General features: G+C 45.7%; 1 protein-coding gene across 2 annotated transcripts in view; it reads right to left on the reverse strand.

The window, feature by feature from the left end:
- Positions 1–2,421: 2,421 nt before the first annotated feature.
- Positions 2,422–27,580, reverse strand: part of LOC116566143 (histone PARylation factor 1) — a 66,764-nt gene continuing 41,605 nt past the window's right edge. For both annotated transcript variants that reach the window (XM_032300155.1, XM_032300153.1), the window contains exons 7-8: positions 4,898–5,070; positions 2,422–2,655 (exon numbers count right to left, since the gene is read on the reverse strand). In XM_032300155.1, coding sequence (XP_032156046.1) covers positions 2,524–2,655; positions 4,898–5,070 — 305 coding nt within the window. In that variant the 3' untranslated portion in view covers positions 2,422–2,523. The remainder of the gene's footprint in view (positions 2,656–4,897; positions 5,071–27,580) is intronic.

Raw genomic sequence — 27,580 nt, forward strand, 5'->3', positions numbered from 1 at the left:
TCCTAGGTAGCTAATATTTAGTTCACTAGGTTTAAATGGACTATGCATTTAGTGAAGGAAAAAGATAAGGTCTGGCATCTTCCTGTAGGGAGCTTGCTCTTTAATGCAAAGTGCTCAGTAGTTGGAAGATCGGTACCTCCTGAGGCAGGTTAGTAGAACTGGAGTTTGAGACTGGGAATCCACATTTTTTGTTGCTGTCTTTAGGAAACGCCATTCACAACTATATTATCTGAATTATAACCACCATATTCTTAGGGTTTGTGAACAATTTCTATCTTGGCTCTGATATGCCCTGAAAGACACATTCATGTCAGGTTTCTGTAAGGAATGGATGAAAAGCCAGTTCACCTTTTTCTGTCCTCTTTCACTTGTTTCTTCATAAGAAATCTTTCTGGAATCCATATTACTGATCATAAGACATATAAAAAATTTACAAACTACACAGTTGAGACTGTTGGATCATCAAGTGGCAAAATTAAAGGAATCTAATATTTCTAGCTAAACAAATCTTTAATGGGGGATACATGAATTTGAATATTTTTAAAGTGCTAACATTAAAAGTGCTAACATGGCAGTATTTAGAAATAGTTGAACACCTTAGAAAATAAATCTGAGGAACAAAGCTCAACCTTCTAAAATTTTATTTTAAATTTATGGTGTGCTTTGGTCACCTTTTCTATTATGTGTGACCTAATTGTTCCTGTAATTATTTTAATATAAAACAAGTTAATAGTTCTGATGGTTCCAGGGCCTGGAGCTACTTACCTAACTAAAATGGCAGTTCCTTAAAACCTGAGACCTCTCCATTAGAGCTGTAAAATTTCCTGTACAGTTATAAAAGGGAAGCTAAAGATCTTTTCAGTTTCGTTTTGGTTAAGATATTATACAAAATATGCCTACCTTGAAGAAAGCATCTTACCTGCCTCCAAAGGCAGCATGAGCCATTGGCAGAAAAGGAACAGATTTCGGGTGTGGCAGAGATTTTTGACCCCAGAAGACTTTGTCTGAGAAGTCAAGAATCCTTAACTCCCAGGCATCTTACCAGTTTCTCAGCTTTTGACAGTTTGATTCTATCTGGCACTCAGGAAGATGTGACAGGGTCTATTTATTCAGTAAGTACAATTCCAAAGGTTTGTGCTACTGAGTGGGCTATATATCCATAAAATATGTGCTCTTAAGAAGCTTGCAGCCTAATTGCGAAGATGAAGAATGCTGTTTATATTTAAACTTCTAAATGTTGTCTTTTAATAGTCTACTCATGACCTTATACAAAAAAAAGTAAGTACCTCAAATATATTTTGAGGAGACAGCTGACAGTAAGAACTTTGGACAACTACTGGCTAGTCAAGAAGTTATTTGAGTAAAGGAAGTCAATCTTACAAAATGTGGAGGTTTACCTAGATGACCTGGGGGCTTTCCTATCTTGAACTTCATAGAAAGGGGAAAAAAGCTTGTACATTCCTCAGCCCCATCTATGAAGTTTGCTATTTTGCATTTCATGATCTCCCCTCTACTTTTTTTTTTGAGATGGAGTCTTGCTCGCTGGCCAGGCTGGAGTGCAATGGTGTGATCTCAGCTAACTGCAACCACTACCTCCCGGGTTCAAGTAATTCTCCTGCCTCAGCCTCCCAAATAGCTGGAGTCGCAGGCATGTGCCACCACACTCAGGTAATTTCGTATATTTAGTAGAGATGGGGTTTTACCATGTTAGCCAGGCTGGTCACTAACTCCAGACCTCAAGTGACCTACCCACCTTGGCCTTCCAAAGTGCTGGGATTACAGGCGTGAGTCACTGCGCCTGGCCCTAACCTCTACTTTTAAGATGAAGGACTTATCAGGTTTAAGGAAAATCGGGATCTAGTAAAACACAGCTATTCACAGATTTGTACTAAAAATCCAGTGAAATCATTTGCAATGAAAAACTTTTAAATCTAAAATAACAGCATACTGATTACAATCTTATGTTAACACGATGTATCAATATACCAGGCTATATTAGTAAATGACAGACTGAGTTAAGATTTAAAATAGTATCTCTAATAGGATAACTGGACTACTTGCTGGGAGTCACCTGGAGATACGACCCAAAATGCAGGTTGGGTAGGTCACGCACCCTGGGAGAGTGCTGATTGTAGAGTTTCTTTCTGTTCTCCTCCTCACCCACCATAAACACAATCTTTAAAGCTACAGCTGTTAACCCAAGACTCACTCAGAGGAAATATTTTTAGTTGCCCATATGATAAATACTGAAACAAGACTCTGTAAGGATGGTCTGGTTAACCACAGGCATTAGACAGTGGCTTCCTCTGACATATCAAAGGGTGACTTTGTCTTCCAAAATGTGATTAGGGTGACCATTTAGATGATTTAACTGCCATTTGCTTGCACATTAAAGAAGGAAAACCAGGCAGAAGAACCTTATATTTTTAGTATATATTTTTTTGTATTCCTTAAAAACAAAACAAAAATCACAAGTTTAATATTAGTCCCTTGAAATACTGTACACCAAATAAGCCTCCTTACTCATGCAGCAAGTTGGTCTATGTTCTCTTTACTTCTGTTTGCCAGATGTTCCTCAATGATTTCTGCAAACAGATTCCTCTTCAACAGTTTATAAGCAAGAGGTAAAAGATGACCAGCAACTTTATGAAAATACTGAAAAATAAAAAAATACAACATGAAGCAGAGAACATAGCAGATTATCCTAGTAAGTAGCAGAAAAAATATCAAGAAAAAAGCACTTGTTTAACAAAGGCTACTTCCAAAATCATTTTAGCTACACTCTCAAGTGATAAGTGAACACAATTTAGGGACAGGCACCTGGCATTCTAAGAGGCAATCTTGTTGCTCTAGAAGACTAATGGCATATCTTGAAAATTAAGAAAACTAAACTTGAGTTTTCTTCTTCCTTTAGGTTTTATCAATTTTGTATCACCCCGAACTATGCCCACAAAGACGTTTTATTCTCTCCAGTGTATTTCCAGTCAAAATTTAAGCTTTATTTTCCTTCATTCTGTAACAATAGCTATGCTGAAAGTGAGTTTTCAGATCGTATTTCCTTTATCCTCAAATTCCTTCTCCCCCATCCCCAACATGTACCACCTCCCAATCCCTGTTAAGAGCCACTGCCTTAGGTTTATCAAAAGATTTTAGATTACTGTTATCTACATATACCACCTTTTTGTTGATCATACATTTAGCCCTTAACATGTGGTAAGTACTGCGCTAAGTCTTTTATTTTTTTTTTTTTGAGACAGAGTCTCACTCTGGTGCTAGGCTGAAGTGCAGTGGCACCATCTCAGCTCACTGCAACCGCTGCCTCCAAGTGGTCCTCCTGCCTCAGCCTCCCAAGTAGCTGAGACTACAGCTGCCTGCAACCACACCTGGCTAATTTTTGTATTTTTAGTAGATAGAATGTTGGCCAGGATGGTCTTGATCTCCTAACCTTGTGATCCGCCTGCCTTGGCCTCCCAAGGTGTTGGGATTACAGGCGTGAGCCACCGTGCCCGGCCTGTGCTAAATCTTTTTATAACTCCTCTTACACGTCTTTTCATTCTCACAACAATCAAGTTTGCTATTCACTGGTTCACATCTTATGGCTCTGTGTATGCTTAGGGCCTCTCTAGCAGGTCAAGCACCATTTGGATTGACTGATGACTGTCATTCTGGCTGTTAAACATTCTGATTATTTTTACTGATAATTATGAGGTTGGTAAAGAAAAGTAGTATAAGATGGTTTATAGCAGGGTTCTCAAAATGTACACCCCTGACCAAGAGCATCAACTTCACTTGGTAACTTGTTGGAAATGCAAATTCTCAGGACCTATCCTAGATCTCAATCAAACTTGGGGAGGGTGGGGAGAGTGCCAGTGTGTGGTTTGGACAGGCCCTCCCGATGACTGATGCACGCTAAAGCTGGAAAGCTACTGTTAGTCTTGCTCTTTCCCCTGTGGTCTGCAGGGCAGCAGCATCACCATCACCTGGAAGCATGACAGATACGTAGTCTCTGATCTAATCCTGGACCTACCAATAGAGTGCATTTTAACAACGTCTGCAGGTGAGTCACATGCATTTTATAGTTTGAGAATTACTGCGGTCATTTAGGCACCGACTTTGGAACCAGACTGCTCGTGTCAACGCCGGGCAAGATGGTTTGACTCTCTGTGACTTAGTTATAAGTAGGTTAAATGAGAATTAAATGCTCTGCGAACGGGTGTGCACATGTGCAGACATAGCTTACAGGTAAAGAGACGGATACAAAGGTGTTGGAAAGCTTGCCCAATCTTACACACTGGGGAAGATGTCATTTACAACCAGTTTAGCCCCATGGGCATGTCATGCCTGCCATACCTTATTGCCTCTTTGACTTTCAGGCAACTATGGTTGAGTAAGCACAGGTTTAGCTATTAAGTAAAATTTTTTTATTAATGAGCAAATAGTTAATGGTAAAACAGCATCTCTTACAAAGCTTAAACAATTTTTAAAGTATATTTTTCATCTAAGATTTCAAGCACAATAACAAATACCCCCACCACAATGGAAACAAAATGGAGCCTAAGGTGTGTGCACACATCCCCAAACATAGCTCCAAATCTATACACACAGCAAGAAGGCATATCCCTATAATGTACCTAATCAGTAAATACACTTTAATGTAAGCCTGAATGCAAATAATCTTGGTTATTACCTTTGCTAGAATATAAGATGAATTTCAAATATTTTTAGGACATTTGCTTTAAAAAAAAAATCACTTCAAAAAATTCATTTTGAAATACAAGCTGAATCTCTATCTTAGCTCTGCTGGAATTTGGTGGTATAAATGTGCATGTATTCATGTGTGTTGGGGGTAGAGGAGGGAGGTGGGGCAGTGGGTGGCAGGTGGAGTTTTTTTACTCACATGTGAGCCATAGCAAAAGAGGTCCATTCCCAACTCAAGCCCCATGCCATAATCACATTCATCATTAGCAAACTGCACAAAAGTCATCATTTCCTCAATGGGAGCAAAAGCTTTTAGTCTCTCCTCGTCACTTGCAGCCTCAACTATTGTCTTGCAAATTCTCTTGAGGTCAGCTGAAAGAAATCAGTGATATAGAAGATTATCTACACAGAGAATAAATCGGTCTTCAAAGGTAAGGAGACTATAAAGGGGGTTTTTCCCCCTTGGACTTTTTGTACTACTACAACTTGTGCCACGTAGGGTAGTAATCGGCAGCACTCTAATTCAGAATGGCAATTTGATAATTTTTCTACTTAGGAGTCAAGCTTAAAAACAAAGATTTCTTTATTAGGGACTATGTCACAGGATTTAGCTACAGTCTTCTTTTTTTTTTGAGATGGAGTCTTGCTCTGTCACCAGGCTAGAGTGCAGTGGCACAATCTTGGCTCACTGCAACCTCTGCCGCCTGGGTTCAAGGGATTCTCCTGCCTCAGTCTCCCAAGTAGCTGGAAAATACAGGTGCACGCACATCACCATGCCCAACTAATTTTTCTATTTTTAGTAGAGACAGGGTTTCACCATGTTGGCCAGAGGGTCTCACTCTCTTGACCTCATGACCCACCCGCCTCAGCTTTCCAAAGTGTTAGGATTACGGGTGTGAGCCACCATGCCCAGCTACAGTCATGATTTTTTCAAAGTCTGTTCCATCATGGCAATGATGATTTTACATAAGCTTTAAAGATTCAGCAGACTAGTCCAGGAATTGGCAAACTTTGACCAAACCTGGCTTACCCCATTTTTAACTACCCTCAAACTAAGTGTAAGGCCGGTTGCCTCGCCTGGAGCTTGGACACGCCCATCCCTCTCCACGCCTGAAATTACGTCACCAGAATCTGCACTCAGCACCAAACTCTGCACTGGGCACCTAGCCCACCGTTGGAAATCCCCTTTGCACTCAGCACCAGGATCTGCACTCGACACTAAACTCTGCACTTGGCACCTAGCCCACTGTTGGAAAACCCCGCCAAAACCTGCCCAATAGCGCATTGTCCCATCCAGCCTGCTCACCGGAAATCCCGCCTACCTTGCCACGTCCACGTCCTGTTTCTCCACGGTCTATATAACCCTACGCCTGAGAGGAGTTAGGCACAACTTCTCTGGCCTCCTTCCCCTGGACCATAGAACCTCACCTGGGAGCCGAATAAATTGGCATCTAATTGGTTCTCATGCAGGCCTCAGTTTCCTCATTTTAAACTCGGCAATAAACCTTACAGAGAATAAACCTTACAAGTGGTGCCGAAACCCGGGAGGAGTTGTAAGACCCCTCCTGGGGTAAACTGACTCCTTCATCCGAAGCCGGACCAGGGAACCACTCCACCACAAGGTAAGACTTCTGTTGCCCACAGCCTCTCCCGCTGCCTGCCTCCTGGACTCCCAGCTTGTAATCACGGCCGTGTCCGGGGCTCCTTCTTGTTTCTCACCATGGGCCCAGGGCCCCGGCCTCGTCCCGAGGACCTGAGTGAAGAGGAGACGTCCCTATACTCTTGTCCTCTCCCTGTGAGGGGTTTCTCAGGGTCAGGATTCTGAGGGAGACGTCCCCACCTTCTTGAACCCTCTTGTATTCTCCGGTGTTCGGAAGTGCAGTCCGGGACGCCTTCTGAACATCTCCACAGTAGTGGCCAAGGTTTGGGTATTCAGAAGCCCTGTTTGCAGACCCAGGCCCTGCCTAACAACAGGACCAAATCCCCCAGCTTACGACATTAAAAACGTTTATCTCAAATCAGCCTTTTGGCACATAAGCTCCCATTAATTAAGTAACCGTACTTTTGGTTTCTCTTCCCAATCCTGAGTGAGTGAGTTTATGTGTAGTCCCACGGCCTGATGGCCATGGGGCTTGTGTAGGCCTCAACCTGTGGTTGCACAGGGACGTCATAAGGCATAACAGTGATTCACCTCAGGAAACTGAAGGTGACCAGGCCCGGGGGTTATACGAGTACACCTTAGCCAAGATGCCCTGAAACTCCCTTTGGGGACGTGGCTGGGAAGGCATCAGACTGGTCTCCCATCTGGGGGGCACCCACCCTTCGTCTGTCAATCCTATATGTGGTTTTGTCTCAGATAGCACTAGCCCTGTCTCTTTTTTTTTTTTTTTCTTTCTCATCAGAATCATTGCAGCCTGTAAGTTCTCTAGCCATCCTCCCCCGGAAAAGGGGTACTTCTGCCTGCATTGGGTATAATACCTTTCCATATTCCTTTCTTACCCCTAACTACCCCACAAGAAGGTGAACCATGGACAATCAGAAGTCCCACCCAGACCCTAAATTGCCATTAGGGTGCCTAGTCCAAAATCTACCCAAACTGGGTGGGCCTTTCCGTTAAAAAGAGGAGGCTGCTTTTCCTCTCTACCGTGGCTTGGTCACAGAATCCCCTAGACAACCAATCTAAGTGGCCTCCAGAGGGCACACTTGACTTTAACGTCCTGACAGACTTAGACCACTTCTGCCAAAAGAACAGTAAATGGTCCAAGGTCCCCTACGTGCAGGCTTTCTGGTACCTTCGCTCCTGCCCTGCCCTCTGCTCCTCCTGCACCATCACCCAGGTTCTACTGGCCACAAACTTCCTCATCGCCCTCTACTCCTCCACCCTCCTCTTCCTCCCTGTCCGACCCCGACCCACCCGAAGAACTCCCCTTTCCCTTTGCCCGACCCACCGATCCCCCACCTTATGTGAAACCCCAACCCCCTCTGGCTCCTCCTCTTCCTGATCCCAACTTAGTGCTCACACGCGCTCATGCTGTACTCTCAACAATAGGACTCCTCTCCTATGCCCCCTCTGCAAAGTAGCCAGAGCAGAAGGCGCTGTCTGAGTGCATGTTCCTTTCTCCCTCTCTGATCTATCAGCCATTGAAAAACGCCTAGGGTCATTCTCTACCAATCCTACGGCTTATACCAAAGAATTTCATTACCTCACCCAAGCATACAACCGAACCTGGCATGATACACCTATGTGATCCTGTCCTCCACTCTTACTTCCAATGAGTGTGACCGCATTCTTACAGCAGCCTGAACTCACACCGATCAGGTGCATCTCACAAACAATTGAATGCCAGTAGGCGCAGCAGTCCCCAAGGCAGACCCTAATTGGGACTATCAAACTGGTCGAGATGGCTGCTGCCGCCGCCGAGACCAAATGCTACAGTGCCTCTTAGTGGGCATGCAGAGCGCAGCTCAAAAAGTAGTAAATTATGACAAGTTAAGGGAAATAACTCAGAGTCCTGATGAAAACCCAGCTGCCTTCCTAGACTGATTAACTAAGGCTATGATCCTCCATACCTGGCTAGATCCGGCCTCCTTAGCAGGGGCTACAGTCCTAGCCACCCACTTCATCTCCCAGTAGGCAGCTGATATAAGGAGGAAACTTAAAAAAGCTAAGGAGGGCCGGGCGCAGTGGCTCAAGCCTGTAATCCCAGCACTGTGGGAGGCCGAGGCGGGTGGATCACGAGGTCAAGAGATCGAGACCATCCTGGTCAACATGGTGAAACCCCGTCTCTACTAAAAGTACAAAAAATTAGCTGGGCATGGTGGCACATGCCTGTAATCCCAGCGACTCAGGAGGCTGGGGCAGGAGAATTGCCTGAACCTGGGAAGTGGAGGTTGCGGTGAGCCGAGATCACGCCATTGCACTCCAGCCTGGGTAACGAGCGAAACTCCGTCCAAAAAAAAAAAAGCTGAGGAGGGCCCCCAAACTCCCATATGGGACCTGGTGAACATGGCATTTAAAGTTTTCAACGGCCGAGAGGAAAAGGCTGAGGCCACCCACCAGGCTGGTTTACAGCAAAAGGTAGGCCTTCCAACCCGAGCTCTTGTAGCAGCCCCGAGGCCGGCAGCCCACTGAACATCCGGTGGAGGGGGTCCATCAAACCCTCCCAAAATTCTTCAAAGGCCCCGCCTGGGCCCTGTTTTAAATGTGGCCAGGAGGGACACTGGGCACGGCAGTGCCCCTGTCCTCATCCACCTCCTGGACCCTGCCCAAGCTGCAAACAGACTGGACACTGGAAGGTTGACTGCCTGTCCCAGGCTGCATGCTCGCCCCCCACACCTCTATGTGGAGGGCAGGCCGGTCCACAGGAAGCAGTCCCTCCGCTTAAACTTCTCGGCCTTCTGGATGACTGACAGAGCCCGGACTTGAGGACCCCCATCACCCTTGCTGAGCCCAGGGTAACGCTGCAGGCAGTGGGTTAAGTCCATTTCTTTTTTAATGGATACGGGGCTACCTATTCTGTACTGCCTTCCTACTCAGGACCTAGCATACCTTCCCAGGTTTCAGTCATGGGGATTGATGGAAAGCCCTCCTTTCCTAACCAAACTCGTCCCTTAGCCTGTGTTCTTGAGGGACATCGCTTCTCCCACTCCTTTCTAATTATACCCTCATGCCCAGTCCCCCTTTTAGGACGAGATATTCTCCAGACTGCAGGGGCCACCCTCCAATTCACTGGCCACCCACATTCAAGCCCATCCTCTGCCCACCTTCTACTGCTATTCCTAACCGGTAACACACCCTGTCTTGACTCCTCGCCTTAACCCCCTATCCCTCCTAATGAAGTTAATCCCTCGGTATGGGATACCTCCAAGCCTGTGGTGGCCAGACATCACACACCAGTTAAAATACTTCTCAAAAACTTTACCCACTTTCCCTCAAATCCTCAGTTTCCCATCTTAAAGACCCACCGCCAGGGCCTAAAGCCTATCATCACCCAGCTTCTGGCTCAGGGACTCCTTATCCCCACCAGTTCCCCTTGTAATACTCCTAATCTTACGGGTCCAAAAGCTGACCGGCGACTACCGTGTAGTTCAGGACCTGCGCCTCATCAACAAGGCAGTGGTACCCCTCCACCCGGTGGTCCCCAATCCATACACCCTATTATCCAACATTCTCTCCACTACCTCTCATTTTACAGTTCTTGACCTCAAGGATGCCTTCTTTACTATTCCCCTTCACCCAGAGTCTTACTTCCTTTTTGCCTTCACCTGAACCAATCCTGACACCAACTGTCATAGCAGCTCACCTGGACAGTCCTGCCCCAGGGATTTAGAGACAGCCCCCATATTTTCGGACAAGTCTTAGCAGCTGACCTCAGCTCCTGCTCCCTCCAACCTAGTCTCCTTCTCCAGTATGTGGATGACCTATTACTTTGTAGCCCCTCCCTCTCTGTCTCAACAGCACACTGCCACTCTCCTTAACTTTCTTGGATCCTGGGGATACTGGGTATCCCCCGCCAAAGGACAGTTGTCAGTCACCTCAGTAATCTACTTAGGCATTCACCTCACCCCCAAAACTAAAAGCCTAACAACTGACCGCCAGCAGGCACTTCTTTCACTGCGGCCTCCGGAGACTGCAGACCAGATTCTCTCCTTCTTAGGATTTGTAGGATTCTTCCATCACTGGGTACCTAACTTTGCTGCTCTAGCTAAACCTCTGTATGTGGCGTCTAAGGACACACCCACACAACCCCTCTCTCATCTTGGAGTTGTAAAACAAGCTTTCAAAACCCTACAAACTGCTCTGTCCATGGAACCTCCACTTCAACTGCCTGACCTTAACCATCCCTTCCACTTGTTTACTGATGAGAAACAAGGTATCGCAGTTGGAGTCCTAACCCAACCCCTAGGCCCTGTGTATTGTCCTGTAGCATACTCATCAAAACAACTTGATCCCACAGTCAGGGGATGGCAGCCTTGCCTGCAGGCCCTGGGAGCGGTAACAGAACTTACCAAGCAATCCCTCAAACTTACTTTAGGCTAGCCTATCTTGGTGCTCTCTCCTCATCGGCTGACTGACCTTCTCTCTCACAAATCTCTCACTCACCTAGGACCCTCTCGCCTAGAGAAGTTTCATCTACTCTTTATTGAAAATCCTTCAGTTAGCCTTCATCCCACTTCTCCACTCAACCCAGCCACTTTGTTTCCCTTTCCATCCCATTCTCCCTCCCCAGCCCATTCCTGCCCTGAACTACTGGATGCATTTGCTAAGCCTCGGGAGGGCCTGTCTGACCTTCCCCTATCTAACCCCAACCTTACCTTTCATGTAGACAGGAGTTCAGTAGTGACAGCCGAGGGGTGGCCAAAAGCCGCCTATGCAGTAGTTACAGATTCAGCCACCCTCGAGGCACACCGCCTCCCCAATGGAACCACATCGCAAAAGGCGGAGCTCATTGCCTTAACCCAAGCTCTCATGTTAGCACAGGGAAAGCGAGCAAATATCTATACTGACTCAAAGTATGCTTTTCTTATTACCCACTGCCACACTGCCCTCTGGAGAGAGTGGGGATTCCTTACTACGAAAGGGTCCCCCATAGTTAACGCTACCCAAATCTCTAATCTCCTGCAGGCCCTATCACTGCCCAAAGAAGTCGCCGTCATCCACTGCCGAGGGCACCAAGCCCAGGAGGATGCTGTTTCCCGGGGCAATGCAAGGGCAGATGCGGCAGCAAAATCCTTAACCACTACCAGGCTAGCCCCCATTCCAGTCCTGTTTCTCACCACGGCCACACCGCCAATTTACTTGCCATCAGAGAAACAAGCCCTCATATTAAAAAGGGGAACCGAGTCTGATCAGGGTTGGATCTTCCTAAACAAAATCGCCCTTCCCCGGGAACAGGCCCCAAAAATTATTGCTGAAATCCACCAATCCTTATATATAGGGCCCAAAGCATTGCACCATTTTGTCAGCCCCTCTTTTTCTTGCCAGGTCTGCAATAGACAATTGAGCAAGTACACAAGGCATGTGTTACCTGCTCTAAGGTCTCATCTCAGGCAGGCTTAAGGCCACAGTTTCCTACCCACCAAATGCGTGGCCACTTGCCAGCCCAAGACTGGCAGATTGATTTTACCCATATGCCCACTCACAAAAAACTTCGCTACCTCCTAACCTTTGTAGATACCTTTTCTGGATGGATTGAAGCCTTTCCTACCTCCAAAGAAACCACGGACACGGTGGCCTCCCTCTTAATTCAGGAAATTATCCCTCATTTCGACGTGCCAGGAAACATCCAGTCAGACAACGGTCCAGCATTTACAGCTCAGGTGGTCCAGCTCGTCGCCAAGTCTCTCAATATCTCCTGGAAACTACACATCCCCTACCACTGTCAGTCGTCGGGTAAGGTTGAACGGGCTCACGGCCTCCTCAAGAATCATTTGGCCAAACTCACCATAGAGGTAAAACTCTCTTGGCCCACACTCCTACCTCTTGCCCTAGCCTGGGTTTGAGCCACCCCACGGAGGCCGAGTCTCAGCCCCTTTGAATTACTGTACGGACTACCTTTCCTGGTCTCTCATAATCTCCCGGTACAACCACCTCCTCTAGCCTCCTACTTCCCCCTCCTCCGCCACTTACTCAGGGAACACACGGACCGTACTCTCCCCTTGGTTCCAGGACCAGACTCCCCCCACCCGACTATACCTCTCCAGCCAGGTGACAGTGTCCTCCTCCGGGAACTCAAGCCAGGGTCTCTGCAGCCCAGGTGGTCGGGACCCCACATTGTCATCCTAACCACCCCGATTGCCGCAAAGCTTTTAGGCCGCATCCCTTGGTACCATGTGTCCCGCTTCAAACTGGCTCCCAAAAATAATCAGTGAAAATCTGAACCCTTGGGCCCCACTCGCCTCCACCTCACCCTTAACCCCTACCCATCAACTTCTAACCCTTCAAATTCTCCTCCTAACAATTCTTCTGATATCCCCTCTTAAAGCCAACTCCTACTATGTCTGGCGGTTCTACCTTCAGGAGTCCTGGACGAAAGGCCCCACCACTAAAACCCAATACCTTGCCCAAGCAGATTGCCAGCCCACAGGCTGCCAATCAGCCATAAAATTTGAATTTCCAAAATCCGAGTCCAATACTATCAAAAACTGGAATAACTTTGGCCTCTGCTTTCTATATGACCAAACCAAAAAAGACTGTCATAAGTGGAATACTACCTATGGTGGATGCCCGTATGCTTCTTGTGTTATGCACAGAACCTTCAGGACACGCACCTCCCCAAAAAGTAATATGCTCTCTGCCGACAACCAAGGTGAAGTGTCCCTTACCATCCACGATCCCTGGGACAACTGCTGGGAAATGGAAACTACAGGTAAAATATACACCAGGTTCGAAGACAGCCGCCCCAGTGGTATGTGGCTCATATTCTGGTCTTATACCCGCATTGTACCGGTAGAAATAGACCGACTCAACTTTTTAGGTAACACCATCCTACAAAATGAGGCCACCTTAACTAACCCCCCCTCAGGCCCTTGACCTTGAGCAACACTCCTCAACCTTTCTCTTGGTTAACCCTAGTGCAGCAGAGTGTTAATATGCTAGGCTTAACCGAAGCCACAAACTTTACTAATTGCTTTTTATGTGCCTCCCTTAACAACCCTCCCTTAGCTGCAGTTCCCCTCCGGACTGAGTTCAACCTGCCACAATCACCTACGGGGCCTGCCACCACCTTAACGGGTATCCCACTGTTCAAGGCGCACTCTCAAATCTTTCTCTCTCTGCTATGGGACAGCCAGCAGCCCCAGCCTCTGGTGTAACACCACGGTAGAAGTAAAATCCTCCCTTTACACGCCTCCAGGAGGATACTTTTGGTGTAATGGAACCCTAACCAAAGTTATTGATGCATCCCTCCCTTTCCTGTGTGCCCGTCACACTAGCCCCGCAGTTAGAAGTATATGGACAAGCTGAGTTCCTATCCCTCATCACACCGTCCCCTAATCACTGTAGCAAATGAGCAGTCTTCCTCCTGATAGTAGCTGGCCTCTCTTTAGCATCCTCTCTAGTAGCAGCTGGAATAGGGAGTGGTGCCATGGGCTACAGCGTCACTTCAGTCGCTCAACTGGAAGACAAGCTCCGTGTGGCTACTCAAGTGTCAGCCACCTCTTTAGCCTCCCTCCAGCAACAAATCACATCGCTGGCTCAGGTGACTCTTCAGAACCGACGGGCCCTAGACTTACTAACAGCAGAAAAAGGAGGTACCTGTCTGTTTCTCCAGGAGCAGTGCTGCTATTACATCAATGAAACAGGCCTTGTGGAAGAAAATGTCAACACTCTCTATAGCCTCCAAGAGAACCTCCGCAGGAAGCAGCGCGCACCAGCCTCGTCTCTCAACTGGTGGCAATCCCCCATGCTTACCTGGCTGGCTCCCATTATCACCCCCGTTATCGTTGTGTGTCTTCTACTGATACTAGCCCCTTTTTTTCTCAAGTTTTTACAGGCCCGCATGAGAGAAATTTACAGGGTGGCCATAAACCAGATGATACTTCACCCCTATGTCCGACTCAGCCAACTGACCCCTCCACCTCACTCCACCCCTATTCAGCAGGAAGTAGCCAGAAAGAAGTGGCGTCCTGTATCATTAAAAGGGTCAGAATGTAAGGCCGGTTGCCTCGCCGAGAGCTTGGACACGCCCATCCCTCTCCACACCTGAAATTACGTCACCAGAATCTGCACTCAGCATCTAGCTTCGCCACACCCACCTCTGTGCTCAACACTAAACTCTGCACTCAGCGCCTAGCCCACCATTGGAAATCCCCTCTGCACTCAGCACCAGGATCTGCACTCGACACTAAACTCTGCACTCAGCACCTAGCCCGCCACTGGAAAACCCTGCCAAAATTTAAAAGAAGCCCCACCAAAACCTGCCCAATAGCACATTGCCCCATCCAGCCCACTCACTGGAAATCCCGCCTACCTACCTATAGCAGCCTGCCACGTCCACGTCCTGTTTCTCCACAGCCAATCAGAGCGCCTTCCCTCCCTATATAACCCCACGCCTGAGAGAAGTCAGGTGTGACTTCTCTGGCCCCCTTCCCCTGGACCATAGAACCTTGCCTGGGAGCTGAATAAATTGGTGTCTAATTGTTCTCATGCAGGCCTCAGTTTCCTCATTTTAAACTCGGCAATAAACCTTACAGAGAATAAACCTTACACTAAGTACTTTTTAATTTTTAAATGGTTGAAAAATAAAACAATGTGATAGATTATAGCCCAGAAAGTGTAAAACATTTACTTTCTGGCCCTACATGGAAAGTTTGCCAGCCTGGTCCATGAACTATATAGTTGCCTCTGCATCTGAGGGTTCTACATCCTTGGATTAAACCAACTACAGATTGAAACACTCAGGGGAAAAAAAAATAAAAAATACAGATTTTAAAAATACAGTATAACAACTATTTACATAGTGTCTATGTTAGGTATTCTAAGTAATCTAGAAATGATTTGAAATATACAGGAGGATGTGCATAAGTTATGCAAATAGTACACCAACTTATATAAGGGATTTGAACATTAGATTTGGGTATCCTTCAAGGTCCTGATAGTAAGAGACAACTGGATTACAAAGAGATCCAAGTAGGCGAAATTTGTTATTTTTGCCCTGTCCTACCTTATTTGTTAGAAAATTACTGACTTGTGATAAATGAAAACCAAAAAAAAAGACAACAATGTAAGAGACAAGAAATCACGGCAGAATTTAAACCTTTAACTAAAACCTTCACCAAACTGGGAGAAGAGTAGCCATGTTAAGTGTGCGTTTGGGGTAAGAATAGAGAAACGATGTCTAATAATTACCTAAATAATATATTTTTAAAAATTAACATTTCAATTTTGGCTTTCAAGATTTTTTTCATTTTTTCTGGATGTTAATGTGCATCAGATCTAGGGATAGAAATGAGATGGAAGTATAAACAATATCTAATTAGACTTCCTTTTGACAAATTGTATGTCCTTTGACAAACTGTACTTTGAGTATAATGAAAAGAATGGATATTATTCAAACAAACCAACAAAACATTTTCAAATAGGTGGCTGCTATACTGGGGGAGAGGAAGACTGGTTAAAACATTAACAGCTATACTTAAGAATGATAGGTGATTTTAAATTATATATATGAGGCACAATGTTCTGATGATACTAACGAAAAATGTAACTTATAATAGTACCAAGGACTGGCTGGGCGCAGTGGCTCATGCCCGTAATCCTAACATGGGAGGTTCACTTGAACCCAGGAATCTGAGACCAGCCTGGGATGTGGTGAGACCCTGTCTCTACAATTAATAGAGAAATTAGCACCTGTAGGCCCAACTACTTGGGAGGCTGAGGTGGGAAGATCACCTGAGTGCAGGAGGTCCAGGCTGCAGTGAGCTGTGATCATGCCACTGCACTCCAGCCTGGATGACAGTAAGACCCCGTCTCAAAAAAAAAAAGAAAAAAAAAAAAGGGGTTGCTGGCAAAATGGCCCAATAAGAACAGCTCCAATAAACAGCTCCTAACGAGATGGACACAGAAGGCAGGTGATCTCTGCATTTCCAGCTGAGGTACCTGGTTCATATCATTGGGACTGGGTGGACAGTGAATGCAGCCCAAGGAGGGTGAGCTGTTTCCTCACCCAGGAAGTGTAAGGGGCTGGGGAACTCCCTCTCCTAGCCTAGAGAAACAAAAGGGACATCCCCTGCACTCCAGCCAGATACTGTACTTTTCCCACAGTCTTCACAACCTGCAGATCAGGAGATTCCTTCTGGTGCCTACAACACCAGAGTCCTGGGTTTCCAACCAAAAACTGGGCAGCCGTTTGGGAAGACACCAAGCTAGCTGTAGAAGATTTTTTCTTATATCCCAGTGGCGCTTAGAATACCAGTGAGATAGAATCATTCATTCCCCTGGGAAGGGGGCTGACGCCAGGGAGTCAAGTGATCTGGCTCAACAGGTCCCATCCCACAAAAACCAGCAAGCTAAGTTCCACTAGCTTGAAATTCTTGCTGCCAATAATAGCAGTCTAAGCTCGACCTGGGACATTTGAACTCGGGGAGGGGGAGGGGCATCCACCATTGCTGAGGCTCTAGTAGGTTTTAACATCAGTGTAAACAAACTTGCTGGGAAGTTTGAACTGGGTGGAACCCATGGCAGCTCAGCAAGGCCTCTGCAGGCAGATCGTCACTAAAATCCCTCCTCTCTGGGCAGGGCATCGCTGAAAAAAGGCAGCAGCCCATTAGGGACTTATAAATCAAGCTCCTACCTTCCTGGGACAGAGCACCTGGGAAAAGGGGCTATTACAGGCACAGCTTCAATAGACTTAAATGTCCCTGCCTGGCAGCTCTGAAAAAAGCAGCGGATCTCCCAGCACAGCATTCCAGCTCTGATAAGAGACAGACTGCCTCCTCAAGTGGCTCCTTGACCCCCATGCATCCTGACTGCGAGACACCTCATACAGGAGAGCTCTGGGTAGCATCTGGCAGGTAACCTTCTGGGACGAAGCTACCAGAGGAAGGAACAGGCAGCTATGTTTGTTGTTCTGCAGCCCCTGCGGGTGATTCCCAGGCAAGCAGGGTCTGGAGTGGACCTCTAGCAAACTCCAGCAGACCAGCAGGAGGGGCCTGTGAGAAGAAAAACTAACAGAAAGAAATAGTCTCAACATCAACAGGAAGGACATCCACTCCGAGACCCATTCCAGGTCTCTGACTTTGAAGACCAAAGGTAGCTAAATCCACAAAGATGGGAAGAAAGCAGCACAAAAAGGCTGAAAATTCCAAAAACAAGAATGCTTCCTCTTCTCCTCCAAGGGATCACAACTCAACACCAGCAAGGGCAGATGGAGAATGAGTTTGATGAACTGACAGAATCAGGTTTCAGAAGGTGGGTAATAACAAACTTCTCTGAGCTAAAGGAATGTGTTCTAACGCAATGCACAGAACCTTAAAAAAAGATAACCAGTTTAGAGAGAATATAAACAACTTGATGGAGCTAAAAAACATAGCATGAGAGCTTTGTGAATCATACACAAGTTTCAACAGCTGAATTGATCAAGCAGAAGAAAGGATATCAGAGATTGAAGATCAACTCAATAAAATAAAGCGAGAAGATTAGAGTGAAAAGAAATATACAAAGCCTCCAAGAAATATGACCAAATCTACCTTTGATCAGTGTACCTGAAAAGTTGAAGGAAATTAAAGAGCAATAATATTAAAACAAAACCTTATAATTTGTAATGGCTATATAATAAATTTTGTTGTTATGTGCTGATTAATACCTCTCCAGCTGTGTTTAAGTCAGAATAACTGCCTTCCTGCAAACCACTAAACCTTATCTATCCTCCCTACATTCTTAGCAAAGTTTCCAGGCATTTCGAAATCCCTGGATTTCTTGATGACCAGGTGCAAGGTCATAAAGCAGATAAACCTATGACTGTGAAATGTGTTTCTCAAACTGTTACTCTTCAAATGTAAAATACATCACAATTAACTGCTCTTTGTTCTGGCATCTGTAAAGTTGCTTTCTGCTTCATCATCCTATACCACCCAGGTGCATAAAGACATCCCATTTTCTTTGTCTTTTGCTCAGAATTAGGAAGCAATTCCACTAAGCCCATGATCACGTTAAATAAAATCCTTCTGCAAACCCATTGGTCTCTCCAGGAAATCTCCGATTTCCTGCTACGTTTTCTGGTGCTGGAACAGGGACTGGAGATGGCAGGCTTACTGTCTCCTTCACCGGTGGGACCAAGGCCCCGGGCCATGGGAGACCTGCAACCCTAGGCGCCACTGGGAGGACTGCAGCCGATAGTAGATTGGCTCTCTTCGTGCCCCAGTGCCCACTCCCAAACAGTGCATCAGAACCTTGGAAAGGGCTGCAGGATGATCTCCAGGACCAATATACTTCAGGAATTACGGTAAGGCATTAAGGGAAAAGGAAAGAAAAGCCCACCCCAAGAGAGTAGAAGGGGAGTCTGATCAACTCCCAGGAAGTGACTATTATTAATTCAACCCAGAAAGCCTGGGGGAAGTGAGACTGACTGACTGATTTGGATGAAACTCACATCCCCACTGGCACACCAAACAGTGGTGACTCATTAAGCAGGTTTGTAGAGGGAAAGGGGGAGGATTGTGGAAGTGTGTAAAAGAGACAGGTGAGGGAGGAGCCAAGGCAGGGCGTGAAGTGGGGAGGCGCAGATCCCTTAGTGTGGATTGCATGCGCCGCAGTGAGTTAGGGCTGATTTACTAGAGGGCTGACTGCATACAGCTGACAGGAGCTCCCCCACAGTTGCAGCTGATGGTCACAGGAATAAAGTACTCTCCTAGCTAAGGGGCAGTCTGAAAACTCCCACAACAGGAGACAGTGTTCAGTCTGAAGTGAAAGTCTGTGAGAGTTGCTTGTGTGGGAGGATGGGAGGAAGACAGTAAAAACCCACACCACTAGAGTGCACGTTAAAGAACTTTAAGAAAGGCTTCTCAGGAGACTGTGAAGTTAAATTGTCCCCTCAGAAGTTAAGGACCTTCTGTGAGTTAGAATGACCTTCCTTTGGTGTTGGATGACTGGCCAAGAAAATGGTAGACAAACTATTGGCTGAGTGTTTAGGGTGGTGACTGGGATCAGAGGACAGACAGGGCATCCAGATCAGTTTCCATATACTGATTCATGGCTCAATGTAGCCCAAGATACACTCTAAGTGGCTGCAAACTTGCCTAGCTGCCTACTGCAACGCCTTAGTGGCATGGGCAGGGTCAAAGGAGGCCAAGGAACCTACAGACCCCAAGCCCACAAGGGAAGAGAAAAGGCAAGAGGCACCAGAGAACCCAATTTTACAGACTTTCCATGAAGAAACAGAAGTTCCACCCCTTATGCTCCAATATACCCATCCCTACCACACCCGAGGCAAGGTGAAGAACAAGAAAGCAGGAGCTCATGCTGTGCCAGGCCTAGGTGCAGGGGGTCAAGTAAAGTAAGACTCAGAGGGGAGCTCAAATCTCCCTCTCATAAGGAAAGGAGAGAGAAAGGAAAAGAGAAATGCAGCCAGTTTTTCCGATCTGGCCGTGCTTGGCCTTTGCAGATGCCTCTCCGTGAAACACCGGCACCAGCCTATTTAGATGAGTGGAGGCAGGTTCCTGGTGGGCAAAGGATCTGTATCCATCAGCCCTTTTCCACTCTGACCTTCTAAATTGGAAACCACACACTCCCTCCTTCATGGAGAAGCCCCAATCTCTCATTGATCTAATACAGTCCATCTTTGCTTCTCATAACCCTAATTGGCTGGATTGCTAGGAACTGCTGTTAATGTTAATATAGAAGAACACAGAGAATAAACCAAGCAGCTCTCCAATGGTTAGAAAATAATGCACCAGCAGGCACTAATGATGCCCTGCAATATGCAGTGCAACATTTCCCTCAGATAGGCCCTAAGTGGGACCCCAATAAAGAGGAGGGGCTGTGAAACATACAAACATAGGGCAGCACTTTTAAATGGTATGAAGGCAGGCGGGAAGAAGATAATAAATATAGGGGAAGTCTCAGAGATCCGCCAAAAACCTGATGAAAGCCCAAGCGAATTTTATTAGAGACTATGTGAAGCATAACAGATTTATTCCCTATTTGACCCAGAGGCTCCTGCCAATCAATGTATGGTGAATGCGGCTTTTGTCAGCTAGCACAGGAGACATTAGGTGGAAGGTACAGAAGCTAGAAGGATTTGAGGGCAAGAATGCTACTGAACTCATACAGGTGGCTACCAAGGTGTTTTACAATCGAGAGGAAGAGGCTGAAAGAAAGGCAAGGCACAAGGCAAAAGAAAAGGCAAACTTGTTAGTGGCTGCCTTAGTTGAGAGGGGAGCTAGTGTAAAGAGAGGGTGTGGGAGAGGTGTAATCAGACTGGAGTCTGAAACTTGGCCCAGATTAGGGAGAGATCAATGTAGTGTGCAAGAAGAAAGGACACTGGAAACTTGAGTGCCTAGAGAGAGTAGTATATGAAAATCAGGTATCCCCATACAGCCACCGGTTTTATCCCCATGCAATACCTAGACCAGCAGAAGCAAGCCAACAAGCCCCAAATAATCAGTGTACAGGTTTAACTGGCGTGGCTGGGATAAACAGCTATGAAGACTGAAACAGACTGGGCTCCATTTCTCTAAGCCCTCAGAAGCCTATGGTCAGGGTAAAGGTAGGGGGCCAACAAATAGATTTTATGGTAGACACGTGCTAAGCATCTGGTGGTGACAAAACCAGTGGGGCCACTGTCAAAAACTTATACTACCATTATTGGGGCCATAGGAGTGTCAGAAAAAAGACTCTTCTGCCAGTCAAAAAGATGTGTTATTGAACATCTTTTGAGGTCCAGCATGAGTTCCTGTATCTCCCCAGCTGCCCTGTCCTTTTGTTAGGAAGGGTTTTCCTTCAAAAGTTACAAGCACAGATTTCCTTTAAACCAGAGGGGAACATGACTCTAGAGTTTAACAGAGAGCTACAGTATTAGCCCTCACAGTACCACAAGCTGAAGAGTGGTGGCTATTTGCTAAGGATATGGAAGGACCCATAAAGCAGTCCTGGAGGTCATGGAGGAAGTCATATTGTCAGGGCTAATGAGAGAATTTCCAGAAGTATGGACTGAAAATAATCCACCTATGCTAGCTGTAAACCATGCTCTGGTGGTAGCACTAAAAACAGGAGCCACCCCAGTCTGGCTGTGCCAGTATCCTATATCCTAAAAGGCTGTCCTGGGCATAGAAAAGCATCTAGAACAGCTCAGAAAACACAGCATTCTGGTGCCATCTCAGTCACCTTGGAATACTCCACTCTTACCGGTAAAAAAGCCACTACCTAACCATGAGATAGCTATCTCCCATGATTATAGGCTAGTACAGGACTTTCAAGCTGTAAACCAGGCTACAGTAACTATTCATCAAGTAGTGCCAAATCCATATACTGTACTCTCACTACTCCCTTCCAACGCAGTGTGGTTCACTGTTTTAGACAAAAGGTGCCTTCTTTTTTGCCTTTGCCTCGCACCAGTCAACCCCTATTTGCTTTTCAATGGAGAAGTTTCCAACTTACTTGGACCAGGCTTCCCCAAGGGTTCAAGAACTCCCCCACAATCTTCAGTGAGGCTGTAGCATCTAATCTTAATGCCTACACCCTTAAAATAAAGATGTGGCCTACTGCAGTATGTAGATGATCTTTTAGCAGTCCCACTTTAGAGGACTGTCACAAAGGAACCCTTCATCTGGGGACCTGAGCAACAAAAAGCATTTAATGCAATCAAAACAGCTCTAGTTAGGGCCCCTGCCATAGGACTGTCAGATGTAACTAAGCCCTTCCTGTACGTTCATGAGCGATAGAGAATGGCTATCGGGGTCTTAACTCAGATTCTAGGATCACAGCACCGCCCAACAACCCACCTATCTAAGCAACTGGACTCAGTAGCTCAGGGATGGTCACCTTGCTTTAAAGGCCCTTGCCACTATAGCCATGCTTATACAGGAAGCAGATAAATTGACCTTAGGACAGCAGTTAACCATACAGGTGCTGCACTCTGTCCAAACGTTAATGATTCAAAGAGGGCATACTGGCTGTCAAATCCTAGAATGACCCAATACCAGGGACTCTTATGTGAAAATTCCCACATAACTTTAGAAACTGTAAATACTCAACCCTGCTGCCTTGCTCCCACTAGGGCCAGGAGCTCCCCTTCATAACTGTATAGAAACAGTAGATGAAGTTTTCTCCAGCAGAAAAGATCTCACAGATTGCTCCCTCCAAAATCCAGATGTTGAATACTTTACAGATTGGTAGCAGTTTTGTGAAAGGAGTCAGGTGGGCTTGATATGCAATTGTAACTTTAGATTCAATAGTAGAGGCCCAAAGCCTGCTGACAGGAACATCAGCCCAGAGAGCAGAATTAGTAGCCTTAACAAGAGCACTGTTGCTAGCTAAGGGAAAAAGAGCCAAAACACACACCGACTCAAAGTATGCTTTTGCTACGCTGCATATACATGGGAGCATATACAAAGATAGAGGACTCTTAACTGCCCACGGAACCAGTATAAAATATCCAGAAGAAATCTTACAACTTTTAGATGTAGTATGGGAACCAAAAGAAATAGCTGTTATACACTTCTGAGGCCATCAGAAAGGTGGAACTCTAGAGGCCAAAAGAAACAGGAAAGCAGATGCAAAAGGTAGGTGCACAACAATGAAAACCCCACCTTCTAGCATAGCAGCTAGAAAGGCAGCCTGTGCCATGCCTCTCCTCCCAGAACCCGTGCCTCTAGAAGAGCCAAATTACTCCCCAAATGAGAAAGCCTGGTTTGCTCAAGAAAATGGGAGCCTATACTAAAGAAGGATGGTGGAAATTCTCAGATGGCAGTTTAGCTATTCCTGAAGTAACAGCCCCCAGGTTTGTAAAACAATTCCACCAAGGAACTCATAAAGGAAAGACAGCACCAGAAATGCTGGTGGGGTGCCACTTCTATATGCCATGGCTCACTGTCATCTCCTGAGCCATTTGTGAACAATGCTTAATCTGTGCCCAGAACAACCCACAGCAGGACCAACTCGGACCCCAGGAATTCAAGGAGTAGGGGCAGCACCTTATGAAAATCTGCTTGTAGATTTTACAGAGTTGCCCCGGGCAGGAGGCTATTGCTATATGTTAGTGTCTGTCTGTACCACTCAGGTTGGGGAGAGTCTTGCCCCACCAGAATGGAAAAGGCACAAGAAATAACTAGAATGTTATTAAAAGATATTATCCCCAGATTTGGGCTACCTTCAACCACAGAATCAGACAATGGCCCAGCATTTGTGCCGAAATTGTCCAAGACCTAAAACGGCTGCTGAAAATAACCTGGAAATTGCATACTGCCTATCGCCCACAGAGCTCAGGAAAAGTTAAGCATATGAACTGAATACTCAAACAACTATTAAAGAAATTCCACCAGGAAACCCATCTGCGACGGGATCAGGTCTTGCCCATGGTCCAAATCACGTGTACTCCCACCAAACAGACCGGGTATTTACCCTATGAAATTTTGTTTGGCTGGACACCACCAATCATCACCGAAATTAAAGGGGACTTGAGAGAGTTAGAAGAGTTTGCCCTAAAAAAGCAAATGCAGGCCTTAGGCATAACTATGCAAAAAATAAGAGGCTGGGTTCAAGAAAAATTACCTATCAGCCCAACAGACCCAGTACATCCCTTCAAACCTGGAGACTCAGTTTGGGTTAAAAAGTGGAACCTGACTACCTTAGGACCAACTTGGGATGAGCCCCACATTGTAATATTGTCCACCCTGACTGCTGATAAGGTTGCAGGCATTATGCCCTGGATTCATCATAGCCGGTTAAAACCCACAGCAGCCCAGGAGAAGTGAACCAGCGAGCAAGATCCTGAACATCCACCCAGGCTAATCCTGAGACGAAACCAAACTGCCAACGAAAGTGGCAGCCATGCTCTAATTGCACCATCAGAGGCTGACCAGTCCTCGAATGGCTGAAGCTTAAGGAGTCATCAAAAGTAAATGTGGACTGAAATTTTAAGTCTGACTGCTTAGTATTGTAAACTATTCTACTGCTATGCTGTCATCTTTGCCAACCCTTATGTCCAAGGAAAGATTCATCCTGCCCCTGTGTAGTGGTATAAAATATTAATTTTTATTCTACTATTGTTAACTTCATTATCTGTACAAAAGGAAGGGCAACTAGTAGAAGAATGTACTTAGTGCCCGCAAACTACTTGGATTGGGAATACAGTAGTTTAAACCTTGCTGTATCAAACATATTATAAGTGTACAGGGACTCAGCTAGGGGCTTGTACTTACCATCAAACAATTTATTCAGTTTGTAACCCAGGCAATGAGCAATCTTACGTACGTTATGGCCCCAGGCCTGTGCCTGGGACCTGGTTTGAAATACGAATGGAGTTAAAAGAAGGTCATCTTCTACATAGGACTGAGGTCCCATCCTTCCATAAGGGAGCATTCCCTTTGTATTTTGAGGCCTGCCAGGCAACATACTCAGGCATAGCCCACTCTGCTACCTGTGGTAACCTAACATGGAAAAGACATCATAGCAAACTTTGTATGTATCTGTGTGGGCCAAGAGTTGCTCCATCTTGTTCCCCTGGGACCCTGGAAAAGGACTGTAGGTACTGCACAACATGGACCCCTGCTGGGTACCCTGAACAGCAGGATCAAAAACCAGTTGCACTTACTGAAATGCCAACAAAGCCAAATTGTGAAACAAAAACCTGCAATCCTATAAAGCTTACTATCCTAAAGCCAGATTTAGCCACATGAACTGCAGTTCACCCCATAATGGTGTTTATAAAAACATTCCCAATGGCCCATTTGCATATTATCAAAAAGAAAACTCGGGCCCACCCCCCTTAACCTCAGTTTCAAGTTTTTAAGTCATTTTATGAAAACTATAAAAGAACTAACCAGGAGGTTTTTGAACCCCCTCAAGTAGCCAGTAATCTGTTTGTTCAACTGGCTGAAAGTATAGCTAACCATCTAGCTGTTTCTTCTTCCTATGTCTGTGGAGGCACTAACATGGGAGATCAATGGCCATGGGAAACAAAAGAATTAATGCCTCAAGAAAACTTTACCTTAACCCTCACCCCTCCCGACCCTGTGCTCAAGTGTTTGGCTCCTAAAAAATTCCACTGTCTGGAGGTACTGTATTGCCCGCTGGGGAAACAGTTTCATTAATCCAGTAGGAAAACTGGCTTGTCTAGGGCAGCAATCCTACAACCAAACAGGAAGGAAAACTTTGTGTCAGGGAAAGAATAAACAAGGTAAAGTTACCTCCAGGTTGCCACACTACAACCCATTCTCTCACTTCCCAGCTTTAAACCACTCCTGGTATCAACTGGAGGCACCCAATAGTTGGCAGGCACCCCCGGCCTTTACTGGATTTGCAGACAGCAAGCCTATCGGCAATTACCAGCCAATTGGACAGGGGCCTGCGTACTAGGGACAATCAGACCATCCTTCTTACTCCCTTGCAGCTGGGAGAAACTCTAGGATACCCTGTTTATAATGAACTGGGAAACAGAAGTAAAAGGAGTGTACATATTAAAGGAGGTATAAAAATAGGACACTGGAAAGACACTGATTGAAAGACCCTGAAAGAATTATTCAATATTATGGGTCAGCTACCTGGGCGCAAGACGGGTCATGGAGATACCATATTCCTATCTATATGCTCAATAGCATTATAAGGTTACAGGCAGTACTTGAAATCATTACCAATCAAACTGCACAAGCTTTAGATCTATTGGCTGTATAATCCACAAAAATTAGAAATGCCATTTACGAGAACAGACTAGCTTTAAATTATCTCTTGGCCAAAGAAGAAGATAATTTAAGGAGTCATCAAAAGTAAATGTGGACTGAAATTTTAAGACCGATTGCTATCTTAGTATTGTTAACTATTTTATTACTATGCTGTCATCTCTGCCAACCCTTATGTCCAAGGAAAGATTCACCCTGCCCCTGTGTAGTGGTATAGAAATGTTAATTTTTATTCTACCATTGTTAACCTAAGCATCTGTACAAAAGGAAGGATAACTGGTAGAGGAAAAATGTATGTATTGCCTGCAAACTATTTGGATTGGGAATACCTTACTGTATTTTCTGTGGAAAATTTAACCTATCAAACCGCTGCCTATTAAATGATAATAAAGGACAAGCAGTCATGGAAATTACATCCAGGATGTGAAAACTAGCTCATATGCTAGTTCAGACATGGAAAGGTGGTCACCAGATTCTCTCTTTGGAGGATGGTTTTTATGGTGTGGAAGTTTATAAACCCTGATGGGGGACTAGTAATCACGTTAGGAGGATGCCTAATATTTCCTTGCTTCCTTCCTCTAATTGGAAGTATTCTGTCAACTATAGAAGCAATAGTAGTCAAGCAAACCACCAGTCAATTAATGGCATTAAGTACCAGCCTGTACCTCAAGAAAAAATGGAATTACCTCAAAATGACATGTATGGTAGTGGTCCTTTTTATGGGCTTATGGAAGTCATGTTCACCTAGCTAAAACCCAACTGTTAGCAAATGTCTAAATGAAATAAGCTCAAAACAAAGCAAGTATTATGTTAAGGGCCCCAAAAGCCTTACTAATACTGTATTTCTAAGCAGGCAAATTAAGTTTCCAGGGAAGCAACTTAAAGGTGGGTAATAGCTCTGTTCCTGGACCCACATCACTCTGCAGGTCAGCTCCTGAGAGCCTTCCAACCTTCAAACTGTCACTCTGGTTGGCACTGGACAGATGGCTGGTAAGCCAAAGATGGGTAAGATTCCTCAGAGGAGAGACAAACCAAAATAAGCATAGTTGCAAAGGGGCCATCAGGAGCTAAGGTAGAGTTCATTTAGAGTCCTTCATGCCAGCAGTGGAGCTCTTAACTGAAAAGGATCTAACTCAATGCTATACATTCACCATGAGCTGAAACATCAGCCTGCTGTCATTCAGTAAAGGTATAAAGACACTTTTAAAAACTTTCCTTAAAAGGTGCTACAACACATTTGACTAGGTCATAGATATATTTAAATAAATCCAGTAAATAAACTCACAGAAACATGAATCAGATTAAACCGAGAAAAAAAGAAGGGAAGGGGACGATCCAAGAAGGCCGTTTAGGAACAGCTCAGGATTGCAGTTCCCAGTGAAAGCGCAGAGGGTGAGTGGACGCCGCGTTTTTATTGCCCACAGACTAGGAAATTCCCGGGCGGAGGTGCTCCACGGTCGCCAGCGCGGCTGTTTCGGCCAGCGCGGCGGTGCCGGCTGGCACCGCTGCTTTGCCCCGCACAGCTGCTTTGTCGGCGCCCTGGAGCCGC

Source organism: Sapajus apella, unplaced genomic scaffold (assembly GCF_009761245.1).
Source record: "Sapajus apella isolate SASKATOON/1434 unplaced genomic scaffold, GSC_monkey_1.0 scaffold42, whole genome shotgun sequence".
NCBI classification, from domain to species: domain Eukaryota; kingdom Metazoa; phylum Chordata; class Mammalia; order Primates; family Cebidae; genus Sapajus; species Sapajus apella.